The sequence below is a fragment of the Gigantopelta aegis genome, chromosome 5, assembly GCF_016097555.1.
Source record: "Gigantopelta aegis isolate Gae_Host chromosome 5, Gae_host_genome, whole genome shotgun sequence".
NCBI classification, from domain to species: Eukaryota; Metazoa; Mollusca; class Gastropoda; order Neomphalida; family Peltospiridae; genus Gigantopelta; species Gigantopelta aegis.
In genome coordinates, this window is record NC_054703.1 from 4,507,232 (window position 1) to 4,528,616 (window position 21,385).

A 21,385-nucleotide genomic window follows, 5' to 3' on the forward strand; every position below is an offset into this window, starting at 1 on the left:
ACTGCACGCACCTGAAATATTCATTGTATCAACAATAGTCACCTTTAACTATTAACTGTGCACCTCTAAATGCTAAAATCCAAAGTAGGTAAAACCTAACGTCGCTACTTTTCTTGGTTAGTACAGAACGACAACCTGGAACATGAACTGTAAAACAAATATCTGGACAGTTATAAGCTTCCTATTAACACCGTATTAAAAACACTATTTGCACGTGCAATATACTCTACAACATACATTTAACTGTTAAAATACATAATATTCAACACCATTCTAAATATATAACGGTCTACCAATACAAATATACGAATATACCACGTGCGGTGCAGTTCTGAGTTGTACACTTTAGGATATACTTGTTCAGCCAAAACACAATAATTCTCAAAACCAGTACTCACCCAGCTGTTCACACCAGTTCCTACATGTCAGTCACACATTACCACAACTCTCCCATCATGTGCAAAGCCTGCAGCTAACCGGGTCCAACTAATTGAATAAGATGACCCGCACGAGTTTTATTAAAGCAGCGAGCAATGGAACAATCCCAGCACGGATTGCACGTGTAGTTCTAAATGTCAAACTGAACAGCAGGGTTTTACACTGCTGTGAGTAAAACATATATACAAGCAAATTGACGTGTGACAAGGTGTGTGTTGAAGTAGTTCAAAATATGGTGGTGGTGTGTGTGTAAGCTGATGGAGTGGCTTTTCAACTAGTAGGTATGTATAAAGATAGATCTAATATGGAGGGGTAGGTAACGCACCAAATTTCCTTCATTCAAAATTGCGCACCCCTTTCTCTTTGGCTTAATCTTGCAGGACATTCCAAATTCCATAGTACCAAAAACCACCCGGAACCCACCCCAACCCTTTCCTGTCCTGGACGGAGGAGTCGGCCGAGGCCGGCACCTGCGCCCATGACAGGCGTGTGCTACAACAGCTTGCTCTGAATGTGCATGTTGAAACCTATGTCCTGACCTGACATGGAGGGGTAGGTGGGGATTTCTCTCTATAATTATCATACGGAATGAGAGATGATGGTGTGGTGGAGTGGATTTTCAACTAGGTGTTTATTAAGCTAGATCTGACATGCAGGGGTAGGTGGGGATTTCTCTCTATAATTATCATACGGAACGAGAGATGATGGTGTGGTGGAGTGGATTTTCAAATAGGTGTTTATTGAGCTAGATCTGATATGCAGGGGTAGGTGGGCGTGTACCTGAGTAGTTCTAACATGGAAGAGCCTGATTTGTTGGCAATGTAAATGGGGTAATAATTACTGAAGATAACTATACAAATATTATGTGAGTATTTGTATATTGGCTGAATTGGCCACGGCTCAGTTTAAGGTTACCACCCCAAAATATGACAATTGGGGCAACCCAAATATAAATAAAATGACACACAGATAGATCTAAATGCAAAGAAATAATACATTGAAAATTGCAAATATGTGGAAATTATGTTTGCAGAAATTTAGCACCAATGCACTGGAACCAAATGTATACATGTCTCAAATATGCAAGTAAATCATCAATTCAAATAAAGCATAATCCAATTGAAATAAAATCCAAATCATTAAACAAAATGTACTGTTGGTTTGTGAGAAACCATTACATGGCGAGATCTAGCATCAGCCACTGCCAACAGAACCATGCCGTGGCCAATTGTATATATGCCATGTCAGCCAGTGGCTACCCATAACACTGCAATGGACCAATTTATCCAATTGAATGTATGCCATGTCAGCCAGTGGCTACCCATAACACTGCAATGGACCAATTTATCCAATTGAATGTATGCCATATCAGCCAGTGGCTATCCATAACACTGCAATGGACCAATTTATCCAATTGAATGACATACATTGTCGTTGGTAGTTAAAAACAGTGAGGCAGATATGTGACAAAATTGAGATGAATTGTAGCTTTTGTGGTAAAAGCACCAAAATTGAGATGAATTGTAGCTTTTGTGGTAAAAGCACCAAAATTGAGATGAATTGTATCTTTTGTGGTAAAAGCACCAAAATTCGTACAAGCAATGTATGACAAACACATGAATGAATTGTTCTTTTCTAGTTTGTTAACCATAAGGAATTCAATACTATGATTATTTACTTTTTAAAATACAGAACATATTTCAAAAGGACAATTATATGGTGAAATGGGCAGCCCCCAATATCGAGAATAGCTTTTTTCTTAGTCATATTAAAACTTTGACAGTCACTACCCAATATCTAAGTGTATTTTTTTGATGGGGTGTTGTTAAACATTCATTCATTCATTCATTGAAAGTCACTATTTAGAAATGGTAAGTAAAGAAGCAGTATTCAGTTCACTCTCACATTAATATGAACACGTTCAGGTATAAGAATCATGCAGTGTAGTTTTCTTCAAAGGGACAGACCCTAGTTTTTAAACACTAATGCATATTTTTCACTAGTAGAGTCGTTTATAATCATTGAAATCAAACATTACTTATATTTTATTGTTTAGGTGATCCATTTCCATGCAACTTAAGTGTTTCTGGTCATCCTGATGTTTCTAATACCACATAATGCATTTTTCGTATTTTTAAAAACGCACCTACGTCTGAGAAATAATGATTATTGAATCGCGTTTTAGTCTATTTTTAAGGGTATTTCAACATCACAGACTATTGTATCCAAATTTGTTATTTATTTGTAAATTAACCAAACTTACTGTCCATTGGTATGGGTTGAAACTAGGGTTTAGGTGAAAAATATGTCTTAGTGTTTAAAAACTTGGGTCAGTCCCTTTAATAAGCATTGTAGTCACAATTGCCACCACTGTACATTTCAGAAGTGCTGTAACACTCTTGCATTGCCTTCTGCACCCCTTCTTGCGACCACATCGTAGCAACTCCGAACAAGATACTGCAGGTTCTGAAACAACAAAGGTACCCTGTACGAACTGCCTTGCAACATCTGGAACTCGGTATCGCAGTGTCACCATATGTATGTGAACGAGAAGCCACTAGAATAGTGGGTGTGGTTCCAGTCAAAAAAACACGGAGCTTGTGCTGTTAGGGTAGAAACATAGAGTTAGAAATTGGATTCGCAAAGAGATCACACATACACCATTATAAGAAGCTGAAACTGCATTACAGTAAACCATTACTGGAATTGTGCAAATACCTTGGTTCAGTTTCTGCACTGCTGTAGGCATCATAGGCTTTTTGAAGGAGTATTGACTAAAACCTGGATGTCACCTGGTGTGCGTATCTCGTTTGTGTGACGTGTGAGCATTTGAGAAACGAATCAGCTCTTCCAGATGTAGCAATTTCTGCTTGGGTCATACAATTTGTTCAGTCACTACCTTAGAGAAAATCCTGAAGAGTTCGCAAGGCGGCTGTCTCAGTGTGTAAGCCATCAAGCACAATGACAAACTTCTGTTCTCCATATTCATCTGGCCACTGCCACTGGATTAGTTTAGCAGTCGTGAACAGTGGCTGATCTAGTGTTAGCACAGGAACCTGTCCAGGGTTTTAAACAACTGACAGCATGCTGGACAATACCATCGAATGACAACTCATAGCAACAGTCTTAGAATCATCAGGGAACAATGTTAGAAGTGAGTTGATGGTGACGCTATAGTTGCCTGGTTGCAATGCATTGCATTAAATGCAAACCATGGAATTGGATCCGTAATGCTGTGTTTCTCTTTTCTCATGAACAGCTGTTTCTTTTTGCCACGTCTTCTTATCTTCTAAGGCAGTCTTTAGAGAATGGTCATCGCATGTGTGAGTACGTTCTATGGAAGGGGTTAGAGGGTTCTTGTTCTTCAGGGTCAGTCACAGAGGTAATAGTTGTGTACGATTCTGGTAGTGGTGGGATACTATTGAATGAGAATCAGTGTAGCTCTTTCACATTCAACAACATCAGACTCTGATGCACGATTTTCTACCAGGGAACACATCAGTAGCAATCGTTGAGCTTGGATTGTGGTCAATGTTATAAACTGCAGCTGTGGTGAACAGATTCGTTATTAGGATAAATTGACAAACTACTTATGAAACTGCTAGGTTTCATGTTGCTCACATGCTGACCTCTGCCATGCATGTGAAACAGACACCAAAGTTTGAGTTGTGGCAATGAATTCGGGTGCTGATCTCAGACACATCCATATCATTCTATCATGTGAATACTCTAGCACACCTGCAATGGCTCTTCCATACACTAGCTTACTAGATTTATGAACGTCCTCTTTTAACGTTGTCACTGAACACCTGTAAAACATGGTGATATTCTGTGACAGGTTGGTCTTACAAAGAAGCCAATAGTTGACATTTTCAAAACAAGAGCAGTTATTAAAATATGACAGCAACTTGTTCACATTGCCCACCAGGCACATATGAACTTAGAACACTTCCTTTTCTACGAGAATCAAATATTTCATCGACCACTATCAGTTGACTATGGTAACGTACGGCTTAGTGGAAACAAATTCAAGGTGCATCATTTGAAAATCTCGTGCAAGACTGATGACACAAGGGACTTGAAGTGGACATTGATGGTGCAGCTGTCGTCAAACACATTTGATGATTATGCATCTATGTTGATGCTCTACTTAAAAATGAACATCTCAGATTATCTTTCATGTGTACAAAGTCGAGCCAGCCTCAAGGACAAATTAACACATTTGGGGATGGAAAAAAATGTGCCTTGAGTTCCTGTGTAACAAGAAAGAAGTGTTCAATGTATTATTAAGTGAGAGAATAGCCAGAAAATGTTTGATGATAATTATAGAGAAAACATAATGTGCTCAGAGGCTGCTAATGTAAAGTAGTCGTCACCATGTACACCGAGAAACCACACACGTGCATATTTCTTCAAGTTGCTGATGCTACAAAACATCACAAAAGAATGCAGATTAGAACGTTACACACACTCGCCAGCAGAATAAGATATGCATTGCCTTTGTAACAGAAAGTCATATACAAATTTGTACCTCGATACATTTGCTATTGGTCTGTCATTGAATAATGCCAAATGCAGTGTATAGATTGTATTTTTTTTTAAACGTACTAGTTGTGTGCCGGCCGTGTGCAAGCTCAAAATGTTAAGCAACAAACAGTTTAAACAATGTACTAACATCCATTCTAAAATACATCATATGTACCATATGAATAAGCAAAGGGTAGTGTAAGCAGAGCCCAAAAGGTCATGTTCACACGAAAATACAGAGGAATAGAAAATAATTCATCAATACAGGATACACTAGGCCAACGTCTTGTTCGTGATGTGTGGTGCCGAGCAGACCTTGGCATTGTTAGAAAGAAGGACAGTAGAGTGGATGGTGAAATGGACAACATTAACAAGCTGATAGGACACTGCAGATGCATACAAGCATAGTAACATAGGACACTGCAGATACATACAAGCACAGTAACATAGGACACTGCAGATACATACAAGCACAGTAACATAGGACACTGCAGATACATACAAGCACAGTAACATAGGACACTGCAGATACATACAAGCACAGTAACATGGGACACTGCAGATACATACAAGCACAGTAACATGCAGATGCATGCAAGCACAGTAACATGGGACACTGCAGATACATACAAGCACAGTAACATGGGACACTGCAGATACATACAAGCACAGTAACATGGGACACTGCAGATGCATGCAAGCACAGTAACATAGGACACTGCAGATGCATGCAAGCACAGTAACATAGAACACTGCAGATGCATACAAGCACAGTAACATGGGACACTGCAGATGCATACAAGCACAGTAACATGGGACACTGCAGATACATACAAGCACAGTAACATGGGACACTGCAGATGCATACAAGCACAGTAACATGGGACACTGCAGATGCATACAAGCAGAGTAAGTAAAAAATCTGCAAGTCTGGTGGGTGTGATCAAGAAAGGGAAATGGGCCTGATACCGACATTAACACAATGTTTGCTAAATAAAATGTAATATTGGAATCATCAATCAATAATTGCAGTTGCAAATGTCATACTGTACTAATTTTAAATTACATTTTTTATTTGTAACAGATTACTGCAGACTAATCGATCCCATATATAATGTTTAACTCGATAATATCAAATTTATAATGTGCTGGCACTCAGCGCTAACTGTGACTTCCCCAAGAATCCATGGTAAAGATAAAGAGAACACAGAAAAATCTCCTCCAAATATTCACCAAATCAGCAGACAGTTCTTTGCCTTCAAAGATTTATTGGTAGAACAATTGTTGCAAAATATGTGAGCTTTTGAATCAATCTCTAATACTTTTTACTAGTAAATTAATTATTTTATTTTATTGTTTTATTTAGTGTAAGGTATAATCGTCACATTTCAAAACAACAATTAATTAATAAAAAAAATTGTTGGAATCCTCCATTAACAACTTTGATAAAGCCATGTTAAGAATTTATATAAATTTTTATGACCTTGAAATGACATCTAAAGGTCATCTGAGATCAGTGTTTTAATTATGTCTTCAGTTCTAGAGGTTCACCCATGAAAACAGTTAAATATAAAATGACAAAATATTAATTGGGCTTATTGTGACCATGTTTTTATATATAAAATTTACCATGGCGGCCATTTTGAAAAATAGCTGCCGCTGCCATTGGCAACACAGGTTATATTGAGAATGCCTCCAATCTTATTATTAATCTCTATGATGTGTAGTATGTTTGTGCCAAGTTTCATGTTTTTATAAACAAAAGTGCACGATTCATTCACACATCCTCTGGACTACAACAACAAAAACTAAATTAAGTAATAACAAACAAATAAAAGCCAATCAAACAAATGATGATGAATTAATGTATTTTGCATTGGATTCCTTGTATGTCAAATCCTAGTAAAAGATATTCAATTCATGTTTTCATGTCATAATATGCCAAAGGTATTATGCATGGTGGCCATCTTGGATTTTTCCCATTTGTAGGCGCCATGGTAAATAATCAGCTTGACACTATATCTTAAATCATTTAGAACATATTAAACATTATATAGGCCTATGCCAATTATGGTGCTTTTTCCACAAAAGCCACAATGTTTTCACATATCTAAAAGCAGTGAAAACAGTAAGTGTAAGCAAAAGTACCTTACCATATTCTTGGAGAACCAGGGTTTACAATAGCAGCTTATGAAAAGTAAAAAACGTAACATTCTAGTCAAACAAACTGTTAATCGTTCGTGTGTTTATCAAGTTTCTTTTAGATGACTATTAAGAGAATAACACTGAAGTACTTTGTCAAATAAATTGTTAATCTTACGTGTGTTTAGCGTGTTTCTTTTAGATGACTATTAAGAGAATAACACTGATGTACGTTGTTCCCGATAATGTTTGGTCAGATTGTGTAACTGTAGTAATCGTTGTAACGAGGTCTGACCATGTTAACACCTTGTTCTTTTTCAGAGTCACCATCACCACCACCAACATCATCATCATCACCAAACCTGTACCTAATCGTAGGACTAGTGGTTGCGGGCATAGACACAGTGGATTTGATAGTAGCAGTGATCATATGTATCAGGTACCAACTCTTGCATGCACTATATTTGGGCAAACACTTCACTCTGTCGAGTTACGGAATACTATCTAGAGGTGGGGATCAGATTAAAAAAAACCTATGATCTGTCATCAGATATTGGCTGCAGATCCTCTGTTAGAGAGATTGTCTTCATTTCGCTGTCAGTAATTGTAGCATGTGTCCACATAGAACCTTTTTAATGACTAAATTAGAGAGATTGTCTTCACCTCGCTGCCAATAATTGTAGCACGTGTCCACATAGAACCTTTTTAATGACTAAATTAAAGAGATTGTCTTCACCTCGCTGTCAGTAATTGTAGCATGTGTCCACATAGAACCTTTTTAATGACTAAATTAAATAGATTGTCTTCACCTCGCTGCCAGTAATTGTAGTATGTGTCCACACAGAGCCAGTTTAATGTCTAAATTAAAGAGATTGTCTTCACCTTGCTGTCAGTAATTGTAGAATGTGTCCACATAGAACCTTTTTAATGACTAAATTAAAGAGATTGTCTTCATTTCGCTGTCAGTAATTGTAGCATGTGTCCACACAGCCAGTTTAATGTCTAAATTAAAGAGATTGTCTTCATTTCGCTGCCAGTAATTGTAGCATGTGTCCACATAGAACCTTTTTAATGACTAAATTAAAGAGATCGTCTTCACCTCGCTGCCAGTAATTGTAGCATGTGTCCACACAGAACCTTTTTAATGACTAAATTAAAGAGATCGTCTTCACCTCGCTGCCAGTAATTGTAGCATGTGTCCACATTGAACCTTTTTAATGACTAAATTAAAGAGATTGTCTTCACCACGCTGCCAGTAATTGTAGCATGTGTCCACATAGAACCTTTTTAATGACTAAATTAAAGAGATTGTCTTCATTTCACTGTCAGTAATTGTAGTATGTGTCCACACAGAACCTTTTTAATGACTAAATTAAAGAGATCGTCTTCACCTGGCTGCCAGTAATTGTAGCATGTGTCCACATAGAACCTTTTTAATGACTAAATTAGAGAGATTGTCTTCATCTCGCTGCCAGTAGCATGCGTCCTCATAGAACCTTTTTAATGACTAAATTAAAAAGATTGTCTTCACCTCGCTGCCAGTAATTATAGCATATGTAGACATAGAGCCTTTTTAATGACTAAATTAAACAGTCCTCAGCTGGATATCATTAATTGTAGCATGTTCCAACTAAGCCTTTTTAATGACTAAATCTGAATGACAACACCATAATACACAATCAGTGCTACATATAAGGCCACTATCTTATCTGAAGAAGAAATATGCAAAAATCACGAATATGTCCTTTACACATTTGTCTTGACTTTAAATTTCGAATATAGGTTCATTCGTCTTCTGCCTTAGATTCCAAAACTTCATTCCATTGATTTACCACAAGAGATACAAATAAAAGAAACATCTGAAGTTATTAAGTCAGTTCCTTACCTTGATATATGCATAGAGATTCAAAGCAACACTGGTCTACAAAAAAACTATAAGACAAAAGAGATGACCTCAGTTTTTCAACAGTCAATTTTCCCTTTATATCAAGCAATATACCTTCTTCTCCAGCTTTTGGTGTCTACATATCACAACTTTAAGATAACTTAAGGCATGCTCATTGTATGCAGATTTCAGACAATGCTAGATCATTCTGGCACACGCGTTGTTTGATCGGGGTTATGAAATCCAGGGTCACCTCGGGCATTCAAAACGTTTTATTGTAGAATTTGGGGATATATCTACTAAATATGAAAAAATTATGACTAATGCTATTGCATATTTTGAACTTGTGGATACGTTTTCATCTCTTGCACATTTATTATTTTTTCTTCGTTTTCGATGAAGTAACAGGCTTGTTCTGCAATATTGATGATCTTATATCATGTAATAATAGCAACATAACTTCCATTGATTTACCCACAAGAGTTAGAAATAAAGAAACATCTGAAGGTATCAAATCAGTATCCTACCTCGATATATGCATAGAGATTCAAAGCGACACTGGCTTTCAAATTAAGCTATATGACAAAAGGGATTGCTTAACTTTCCAATAATCAATTTTCCCTTTATGTGTAGCAACATACCTTCTTCTCCAGCTTTTGGTGTAAATATAATACAACTTCTAAGATACCTTATTGCACGCTCATTGTATGCAGATTTCAAAGAACGCCATATCATTCTGGAACAGGTGTACTTCCACACGAGTATGTGGGATTTGAAACATTTTATAAGGCCATCATGTTTTTGATTTGGCGACTGAAACATTTTATATGGTCAGTCCTCTGTTGATTGAACCAAAGTTCATATAAACAGATCAGCAATAGTCACGCTAGGAGACTATTCTGGCGAAATCGTCGCTGTATACAACTAAACATCGCCATGTTAAGCACATAGGCGAAATCGTCGCTGTATACAACTAAACATCGCCATGTTAAGCACCTAGGCGAAATCGTCGCTGTATACAACTAAACATCGCCATGTTAAGCACCTAGGCGAAATCGTCGCTGTATACAACTAAACATCGCCATGTTAAGCACATAGGCAAAATCGTCGCTGTATACAACTAAACATCGCCATGTTAAGCACATAGGCGAAATCGTCGCTGTATACAACTAAACATCGCCATGTTAAGCACATAGGCGAAATCCACATTTCCTTTGATTTCGCGAAGATAAAAATTGTTACATCATGAACAATATGATCACCACGAAAATAGACCACAACAGTGTTTTCGCCAAAGTCAAATTTCAATATATATGTGTTACATCAGAATATGTATTGTACTTTATATGTACATTAAGACTTTGTGGAAATGATTTTGTAAATGACCATAACTTCGGCACTAGGGTGTACCCTACAATAAATCTCTGGCGGACACACTGATTGTATGTTTTTGTTTTTATCATTTCCCCTTGACCAATGTGACCATACAAAGGTTGAAATAAAGATCGTATTTTAATGTATTATATTTTATGTTAGTGAATTGTAATGTGTTATATATTATTTTAGAGTATTACATTGTATTTTATTTTATTGTATTTTATGTTATTGCATTGTATTGTATTGTAAAATGGATTGAAAAACAGCAGAATATACCTTCACAACAAAACAAAAAATAGAAGAATTTTTTTTTTTTAAAACAGTCATACAGACTCTGCTTTTAAAACGAAATTGGATCAGAGTAGACTTTCTGAATCTGCTGACCATGCAAAGCTCAGTCTGTACAAAACATGTACTTTTATTTCAATTCGTTTTTGTTTTTTGTTTTTTTCTGCCGATTCACAGTTCGCGTATCATTTTTGTTGTTGTTCTTAACCCGATAAATGTAAAACAAATAAGACAATCCTTAAAAAAAGAAAGACAGATATACATACATAAATGAAATAGATAATCTGAACGACAAAACCGTATCCCATTATTGAAATCGTATCTCTGCACAAAGCAGAGTTGAAAGGATGTTCGGCAAAACCGTATTCCATTATTAAAATCGTATCTCTGCACAAAGCAGAGTTGAAAGGATGTTCGGCAAAACCGTATTCCATTATTAAAATTGTATCTCTGCACAAAGCAGAGTTGAAAGGATGTTCGGCATGATCCTCTATCAGGTGCTCGTTTTCATTTTATTATTATTATTTTGGTTAATTTCATTATTTATTTTTTTAAATTTAGGTCAAGATCAAAATCAAAAAGTACGACATCTAAAGTGGAACACCCTAAAGTGGAAAACGCTAAAAAGAAAGACCATGAAGATTATAAAGAGAAAGACCATAAAGGGGAAGACTATAAAGGGAAAGACCATAAAGCCCATAAAGACCGTGTATGAATGAATAAGCCGAGGAACAAAATACTAGTAGATGTATTGCTGGAGCACAAGGTAGAAATGATCCCCATTTCAAACAGCACGGGAAGAGAGGCAGTCTGCATGAAAACATTATGATATATGTCAGTGACTAATTATCCCCATTTCAAACAGCACGGGAAGAGAGGCAGTCTGCATGAAAACATTATGATATATGTCAGTGACTAATTATCCCCATTACAAACAGCACGGGAAGAGAGGCAGTCTGCATGAAAACATTATGATATATGTCAGTGACTAATTATCCCCATTTCAAACAGCACGGGAAGAGAGGCAGTCTGCATGAAAACATGATATATGTCAATGACTAATTATCCCCATTTCAAACAGCACGGGAAGAGAGGCAGTCTGTATGAAAACATTGTGATATATGTCAATGACTAATTATCCCCATTTCAAACAGCACGGGAAGAGAGGCAGTCTGCGGGAAAACATTGTGATATATGTCAGTGATTAATTATCCCCATTTCAAACAGCACGGGGAGAGAGGCAGTCTGCATGAAAACATTGTGATATGTGTCAATGACTAATTATCCCCATTTCAAACAGCACCGGAAGAGAGGCATGGAAACATTGTGATATATGTTAATGATTGTAGAAGTGTCTTTACCTACCACAAATTAACCTTTTTCTTTGAAATCATTTCATTACTTGTATTTCTTATTGTTATTGTTCAGTGTTTATGATGAATATGTTATTGGTTGTAAATCATGTAGCATGAAGTATTGGATTGAATTATTCTTGAGATGTTTTGCACAGACTCGTCTTTAACAATTGAAATTCAGAAAAATCATTTCGATATTAGATTATAATATATGTTACTATGACAGAAATAGTAACAACAGAGTGGCTGGGTCGGCGTGACTTGAAATATACACTGTATGCACAGTCCTCTTAAAGGGACAGATCCTAGTTTCAACCCGTGAAAATTAACACTAAGTTTAGTTAATCTACAAACCTACAACACATTTGGATAAAGTTACAATAGAGTGAAACATGAGTCTGTGACTTTGAAATGGTGAAATACCCTCTAAACATAGACTAAAACTCGACTCCATAAGTGTTACTTCTCAGACGCACGTGCGTTTTTAAAAATATGAGAAATGCATTTTGTGATATTAAAAACACAGTGATGACCAATAATACTTCGAATGTACGGAATTGATAATCTGAACAATAAAATCTAAGTAAAGTATGATTTAAATTACCAAAAACGGTTATAATAGTCAAAAATATGCGTTAGTGTTTAAAAACTAGGGTATGTCCCTTTAAGCTACAAGTTGCTGTCAAAAGTGTATCGTTTGGATTTGTAGGTGATACAAATGTTAACGCCCTGAAGCTAAAATATTTTAGACCTTTATTTTACATAGGCCTGGAGAGGTCAGGGTATACGTTATACCACCACTCACCCACCCACCCCTGTTGAAAGGCAATCTAAATACAGGAAAATAGGCCTATCTCATAATTCTCTATGTTATTAGAAACTAGTTTAGTACGGCCGGAGTTGATTATAGACAATCTATGATGTTTTATAACAATTAGATGTGTACATATTTTGTGTATAATTATGTAATAATTAGAAACATAACCGCACATTTAATAACTAATCCCTCCAGATTAAAATTTCTATGACAACGATATATGGTCTTATTGCTGTTTAACAAGTTACTTCACAAAATTTTATATTTCTAGCGTCCAGTGGAAATACCTAGTAAGTCACATTTTCTCACTTTAGAGAAAAATGGGTATATGTGACTAACCCTTAGGTCTCACTACACAGATCACTTCCGGGTGAGAGTTCATTGATGACGGTCCACTATAGTTCCTAATTGTGACACATGTTATGGTTCACATATTCACTTCTAGGAAATGGTGAAGAATTAAAACAATATGTATGTTTAATGGTAAGCCTTCTGGCTGTATTTTGCCCATGTTATTTTGTAATATTGTGCATCGACCTTTTGGGACATGGGTATATAGCGCAAGTGACAGCCGGAGTGAATCGGTTAATGAACCACCTGTTCGGACCGGTACGACAGCCAGATGCGGTCATATAGCAAAAAACTGAGACGGAAATGTTCTCAATTTTGGAGTGAAAATAAATGCTTATATAATGTATGTTCGCAATGGTGTATGTTGTTAGTGCCAACGAGAACCCGTTCTATGGGCAATCTTCGCTTGAAATTGGGCAGTTTAACATGGGTTTCAATGGCAGATGACATCTGTGTAGTGAGGCCTTACATAAAGATTCACTAAGATACTTTTGAGGAGTTTAATGGTGGAAAACACTATTTATCAATTGTTCTGAAATACCTTTTAGAGGCAGTCAAAAATATTTTACATAACATGATTTAGTGTGATTTACTATGTTTTACCTTGGCATTCATGCAAATGTAAAACATAGTAAGTCACAGTTCGGAGCAGTCTCATCAGTCAGTGAGTTTTGGAAGTGTGTGGAAGTACATAATGAAATCATAATTAAAAAAATACAAGTTTTATTTCTTTCAGGATTTAAACATTTACCCTAATGATGATGAATACAGGCCTATGCCCATTCATCGTGATGACTGGCTTGGAGCTTTGGCCTATAGCTACATATTCTAGCCATGCCAGTAAATATACATGAAACATGTCATGGTGTAGGTTTCATTACAATAGTTGTTTCAATGACATGAAAGTCATGAAAGTATAGATCCCATATCCTAGGAATTATTGTCTGTAAGATCTGGGACATCGACCTCTAGGATATCTCGCCAAAATTTATTCTTTGCTGGAAGTACACCTGACTGAAACAAGTTGACGATACCTCGATAGCCTGGCCTAACATTGATCTGATCACGCTGTGAGTGATGCACTTCGCCAGCATCGATAGCCTGGCCTAAAATTGATCTGATCACGCTGTGAGTGATGCACTTCGCCAGCATCGATAGCCTGGCCTAACATTGATCTGATCACGCTGTGAGTGATGCACTTCGCCAGCATGGATAGCCTGGCCTAACAAATCTTCGAGACGACAACCCAAATTAGCTACAGACTCACCGCTTTCCTGTTTTGCGCAATAAAACTTTGCTAGTAGTCTCTTTAGTTTCAACATCTCCAAACACACTATCTAACTTTGCTAGTAGTCTCTTTAGTTTCAACATCTCCAAACACACTATCTAACTTTGCTAGTAGTCTCTTTAGTTTCAACATCTCCAAACACACTATCTAACTTTGCTAGTAGTGTCTTTCGTTTCAACATCTCCAAACACACTATCTAACTTTGCTAGTAGTCTCTTTAATTTCAACATCTCCAAACACACTATCTAACTTTGCTAAACCAGAACTAACATCTGCCGTTGGACCCAACCTTAACAACAGTCTCGCCGCGTTTCCACGAAGTGAACATCTTACTGCATGCATAATTGATTCTACAGTGTGTACCTTTTCCTTTGATAGAGCTTTGACCTCATACCTCCATATGTCATAACTAGCCTCACCTTTGCCATCTCTATAACATGAAGGTAACCTAAGAGAATCGTTTACTTTAAGTACATAGCTCGACTTACTGTGGTCACCTGTACATGAAGTACCAGTCTCTTCTTTAACCTGCATGATCACCAAAACTTGCCATCACACTAAGCAGATCTTCAGGAATATCAGCGTTTGGATACACACCTAACTTATTAAAAGTAGAAACCAACTTATCAATTTCCGGTTGTGACTTTCCTGGTTCACTCGAAGTGAAATCCTGATCCACAGACATCATTAAAGGTAAAATGTTAACAAGTATCAATAAAATTCTAAACCATGAAGAAATATTTACAAAACCAGAATGAAAAGTCAGTTTCTTTAAACACACACACACACACACACACACACACACACACACACACACACATATATATATATATATATATATACACTGTCAGAAAAGAAACGCATAGGTGATAGGGAAAGAAGAATTGCAGGAAATCGGCGTGAAATGGTAAGATTTTGGCGAATGCAGGGTGAAACTCGGGGAAACGATTGGGGTAGTCATGGGTATTTAAAGCTGCAATGCTCGCAGTGATGCCTCATTTCCATTTCGACGTAGACGAGTTACAAGATGCCAAGACTAAGCCTGCTGAATCGAAACATTGAAATAGGCCGTCTCCAGTTTGGTGAATCGCAGTCAGCAGGCGCACGTCACATGAACGTCCATTATAGCACCATTTCACGTCTCTGGGACAGGTACCAGCAGTTTCAATCAGCTGAAGACCGGCCCAGAAGTGGAAGAACTCGCATAACAACTGCAGCACAAGATCGCTACATCCGGGTTCTGCACTTGCGTCACCGAACTGCCACAGCAACGAACACTGCTGGATGCATACCTGGTTTGAGAACGGTGTCTACACAAACCATTCGGAATCGACTTCGAGAAGCTGGTTTACGGGCTAGGAGACCTTATGTTGGGTCCCGTCCTGCGATTTCAGCATCGACATTTACGTGTTCGCTGGTGCACGAATGTATAGATGTGGAACTTGGGGAAACTGACGGCGAGTATGGTTCAGCGACGAGTCACGTTTCCTTCTACAGCGACGTGATGGACGACAACGTGTTTACAGACGCCGCAATGAACGTTTCGCCAACAACTGCGTCGCCAGAGTTAACAGATTCGGTGGAGGGAGTATCATGATGTGAGGAGCCATCTCATACACCGGTAGAAGTGAACTTGTGTTCGTACAAGGCAACCTAACAGCTGTACGCTAACGGGATGAAATTCTTCGAAGTCACATGCTTCCCATTTTGGATCGACAGAGAGACCTTTTTTCAGCAGGACAATGCCAGGCCGCATACGGCACGTGTAACAATGGATTTCCTACAGAATAAGAACATTAATGTGCTGCCATGGCCATCAAGATCGCCAGATTTCAACCCCATTGAACATCTATGGGACGAACTGGACAGACGTATACGCCAGCTTGATCCGGAACCTCAGACGCTTCCACAACTGTCACATACACTGCAGGAAGAATGGGCTAGGATTCCACGTGCCCGAATTCAGAGACTCATTCAGTCTATGCCAAGGAGATGTCGCGCAGTGATTGCTGCTGCTGGTGGCCACACATGGTATTGATTTCAGCGCCCTCATGCGACGCTGTTTGGTGTCAAAAACGCCTCCACTACCGTCAGTCCATAGCAAGAACATTGTCACATACTCATGTCAAATTTGACTGTGATACAATCACAAATAACGAAATTATGCCACTTTGTATTAAAGAGATAATTCCATGAATATTTCGCCTATGCGTTTCTTTTTTGACAGAGTATATATATATGTGTGTGTGTGTGTGTGTGTGTGTGTGTGTGTGTGTGTGTGTGTGTGTGTGTGTGTGATCAGATAAAGTCCCATTTTGATGTCGCCAGTGTGTAGGAGCTAATTTTTACAATAATAATACACAAGATTCTTATGATTTGTAACTGAATAGTAACTTACAATATTATGTCATTATTGTACACAAGATATTGTTTCTCAAGTTGGCTGATTATGAACGTTTTTTAATGCTAATGCTATCACGTGACAACAAAATCAGCATGTTGCCAATATAAGGGGAAGCAATATATTGTCAGGGCTAAATGGGTAAATAATTAACAAATAAATAAGTTTTTTGATATTATTAAAAGTTATTTTACAGCAAGTAAACATCAATTTTATTTACTAAAAATATTTTGAAGACAACTGTTACTCTGTCGCCAAGTTTCATGTCAGTACCGTAACGCGACGTTAACAGAAGCAACATTAATGTAACTTATGTTGATTTAAATAAAGTTATTCTCTGATCATTTGAAAGTTGTCATAACCACTTTTACCAGCACCGCAGGGAAAATCGCTTGTGTGATTACAAAGTTTTGGTCAATTTTCTGCTAAATGTATAACTGGTATGTTTATTCGACATCAGTACCGTAACGCAGATTCGCAATGGATTAGTTTGGCAGTTAAATGGCCATATAACTATGAAAAAAGGAATGGCGTGTTGGCTATGGCACCATAAAACATTGCATACAGATATACATTTTAAGTAAATAGTGTTCTTTCTGTAAAATGTAGTCAGTACCCTAACGTCAGTACCGTAACACTGTTTCGTTACTGTACTGACACATTATTACATAATGACTGACATAATGGGTACCATTATGTGCAAAATAGATACTAATATTTGTAATTTTATATAATAGTATACTAAATTAGATCGAAATAACTCAAAACTACCAAATAAAGTATTCATACCCTTTCATATATTAAATCGAACTTCTCAAAATCTGGTGCGGACTCTGTCATAGAGGAGGATGTGGAAAATCTTATCCGCCCAACATCCCCACCCCCACAGAACTTCACAACGACTCGAAAATACAGTGTTTAACGAATAAATATGATGAAGGTAGTTCGTTTTAATAGTTTAAAATGTAATATTTTGGTTAGTTGTTGTTTTCCTTATTGTTTGTTTGCTTGTTTATTTGTTGTTTTTTTGGCGTATGTGTGTATTTTTTGTGGGTTTTGTTTTAGTTCCTTTATTTACTTATTTATTTGTATTAAGACAGATTGCTTTCGTCAACATATCATGTATGCTTGTTTGACTTAAAGTACGACAAAAGCCATGTTTGATGTTGCAACCTCTCATTACAAAACTGCAGCTGTCACTGAATTATAGAGATGTATTTATGCTTTGCTATAAGTGTTTTGTAATACTTAATGCAATAAACTATATATATATATATATATATATATATATATATATATATATATATATATATATATATATATATATATATATATAGAATAGTTGCCATTCATTTAATACAGGACTTAAATTCGTCAAATGAAGATGATTTTTCATTGACAAACAAAAGACATTTTATATTGTTTCTGTAACACTCATACCCAAATACAATTTATTGAAAAAGGATCAGGTACTCCAGGAAAAATCAATGTTGAGTTGTTCTGGGTCTTTGATTAGTACATCTAAATATCTAAAACATTGACATGTACCGTACGTGTGTCCTGCCATAACATCGTTTCTGTTCAGGTTACCGATACCAAGTAGCCTACTAGTGTATACACTGATTGTGGTTTTGAAATTAATTTGCCTGCGAGGGCCAATCAAATCCATAGTAATGTTAATCAGCAGGCTACTGGCACCAGACACCATATACAGAGTACGTTCGCAAAACTTAACAACTTTAATTAGCATACACCCTCAAGCTCCCCACTGTTCCAAAATCTTTGACCTTGTGTAATATTTCCTCCATACTCGCCCAACTCCTCTTGTGAAATATTATTAGGAAGGTTTTTTCTATATGACATGACACTGACACTGTTTAATCATTATGGCCAAGCAACGTCATATTCACGTAATTTTTAAATAACGGAAATGCTGAACTCTCGGAATAAAATAGTTAACGTCTTCACAAATAGAATAGCAAATATTAAAGGTTAACTGTTTTGTTTCTTTGAATGCTATGTTTTGATGTTTTTAAAACATTTAGATCAGCTAGATTAACTTTCTTGTGACAAGCTAAATAATATATGCTTACGCATTCGAGATAAAGAGAAAGTGGGGTCGGGAAATAGGCCCACAGCAGTTTTACAAAGGTACATGGACTTCGTTACGTATGACATAATGTAATAAATACAGAGCTGGTGAAAAAAAGAGTGAAGTATGTGACCTCTGAATATCTAGCGAAGTCTACCTTTGTTTGCAATAATTTCTAGCATCTCGTACGGCGAATTCTGCTAATTCGCCAAACTGATGGCACTCTGCCGACACATACGTACTTTGTATATGGTTCTCAATAGTGCCTACATCGTATACCACTTGAAACCAGAACACGCATTTGTGGTGGTACTTGTCGGTCAATATTGGAAGCGGTGTTTAACGACAAAACGTTTTGGTTCGTCCTATACAATGCTGTTATAACGTGGTGAAAACGTTTCAACCAAAAAGTGCCTGGACAATTTTCACACCGTTTCAACTAAAACAGATAGGCTGGAACAGTTTAGGTATTAAATGTGAACGCTTTATTGTGTTTTGCATCTTAGAATAAAATATGATGTAATGCTAACAACGTATTGAGTGTGAACGTTAAACCGCTTTCAAAACGATATACACCAGCTTGTGGGAATAGCTAGTGGATATTGATTAAAATATTTTTCATGAAACAGTTTTAGGACGTTTTAGAAGTGGTTTTAGTGGGAGCTCATCTTAACATAGTATGATACATTCAGGCAGATTGTTGATGCTGACGAGGTGTTACTTCTGGATAATGGAATGTATGAAATTGGTGATAATCGGTTTTCGTTTTTTTGTGGCCAACACGCAATAACTCCATTAATGTAAGAGCATTATCTTTTTGGCATCGACTGGGTGGTGAAATAGAGTAGGATATTCAAATTAATGTTTACATTGTGGAGTTAGACTTCATGGGCGGATCCAGGAAATATTTTTAAGGGGGGACCAAAAAAGAAGGGCACATTGACTCGTCAAAAGGGCACCTTACTACAAGTTTTGATATTTACAATTAATATGAATTCCTACAGTTCTACGTCATAATATACTAGCAATAATGAAGTAAATTGGCGTCACTCGCGTTAGAACCTCAATGGGGCCCCATTGAGACTCAATAACACAGACACATATCTGCAAGCTTGCGCATGTACACGAAAATCTTGATTTCATTTATCTACAATATAATTATTGTTTACTTAAAAAAAAAAAAAATTCTACAAACAAAAAGGGCACTTGGACATTTTGAGGGCACTTGAACAATTTTGGGGGGGGGACGCGTCCCCCTGGTCCCCCCCCCCCCCCTTGGATCCGCCCATGGACTTATGTACTCTCCTTTTTATTCGATATCTATGAATCACAAAAATACATTTTAAGTAAATCTACATTAACTTAGTTAACTTTGAAGGAAGGATGGAATGTTTTCTTTAATGTCGCACTTGACAGAATTTAAATACAGTTATATGGCGTCAGACATGTGGTTGAGGACCACACAGATAATGAGAGAGGAAATCCGCTGTCGCCATGCGAAGGGTTACATTTTCCGATGAGCAGCAAGGGATCTTTTATGTATGAATGAATGGATGGATGTTTAACGACACACCAGCACACAAAACATACAGACTAGCTTGGGATTAGCATGACCACACAGACAGGATAGTACATACCAGGCCTATGTTACACCAGTTGTGGAGAACTGTCTGGAACGAGGAATAGCCTAATGGGCACACTGACGGGAATCGATCCTGGGCCGATCGCGCATGAGGTTTAGTGCTTTACCACTAGGCTACGTCCCACCCCTAGTTAACTTTAAATATACATGCGCATGTGAGGTAAATATTTTCGCGGGTCGCCCTATGTGGGACATGCATTGTACAGGTAGGCATGTTGACAGCGGATGGGAGGACGGGGGAATAGTGTTTAAAATACATATTAAACGAATGGAACTGCCTAATAATCTTTTTGGGGGGTTTTGTTTACTTAATTGCTGCTGTTTGGTTCAGGAATTAATTTGCATAATATTGCAACTTCATTTTCCAAATTATTTCTCTTTTCCTTTAAGAACGACTACATTTCAGCAGTGATGTTTGTCAATACCGTAACGGAGGTCAGTACTGTAACGTGTAAGTCAATACCGTAACGGAGGTCAGTACTGTAACGTGTAAGTCAATACCGTAACGGAGGTCAGTTCTGTAACGTGTTTGTCAATACCGTAACGGAGGTCAGTACTGTAACGTGTAAGTCAATACCGTAACGGAGGTCAGTACTGTAACGTGTAAGTCAATACCGTAACGGAGGTCAGTACTGTAACGTGTAAGTCAATACCGTAACGGAGGTCAGTACTGTAACGTGTAAGTCAATACCGTAACGGAGGTCAGTACTGTAACGTGTAAGTCAGTACTGTAACAGAGGATAAAATCATTCATGTGTGCTCCAAATGTTATTTTATTTCAT

General features: G+C 37.3%; 1 protein-coding gene across 1 annotated transcript in view; it reads left to right on the top strand.

Annotated features, from left to right (window-relative positions):
- LOC121373403 overlaps positions 1–12,392 on the top strand; it is a 23,149-nt gene extending 10,757 nt beyond the window's left edge. The window contains exons 4-5 of the mRNA XM_041500049.1: positions 7,429–7,546; positions 11,219–12,392. Coding sequence (XP_041355983.1) covers positions 7,429–7,546; positions 11,219–11,372 — 272 coding nt within the window. The 3' untranslated portion in view covers positions 11,373–12,392. The remainder of the gene's footprint in view (positions 1–7,428; positions 7,547–11,218) is intronic.
- The last annotated feature ends 8,993 nt before the right edge of the window (positions 12,393–21,385 follow it).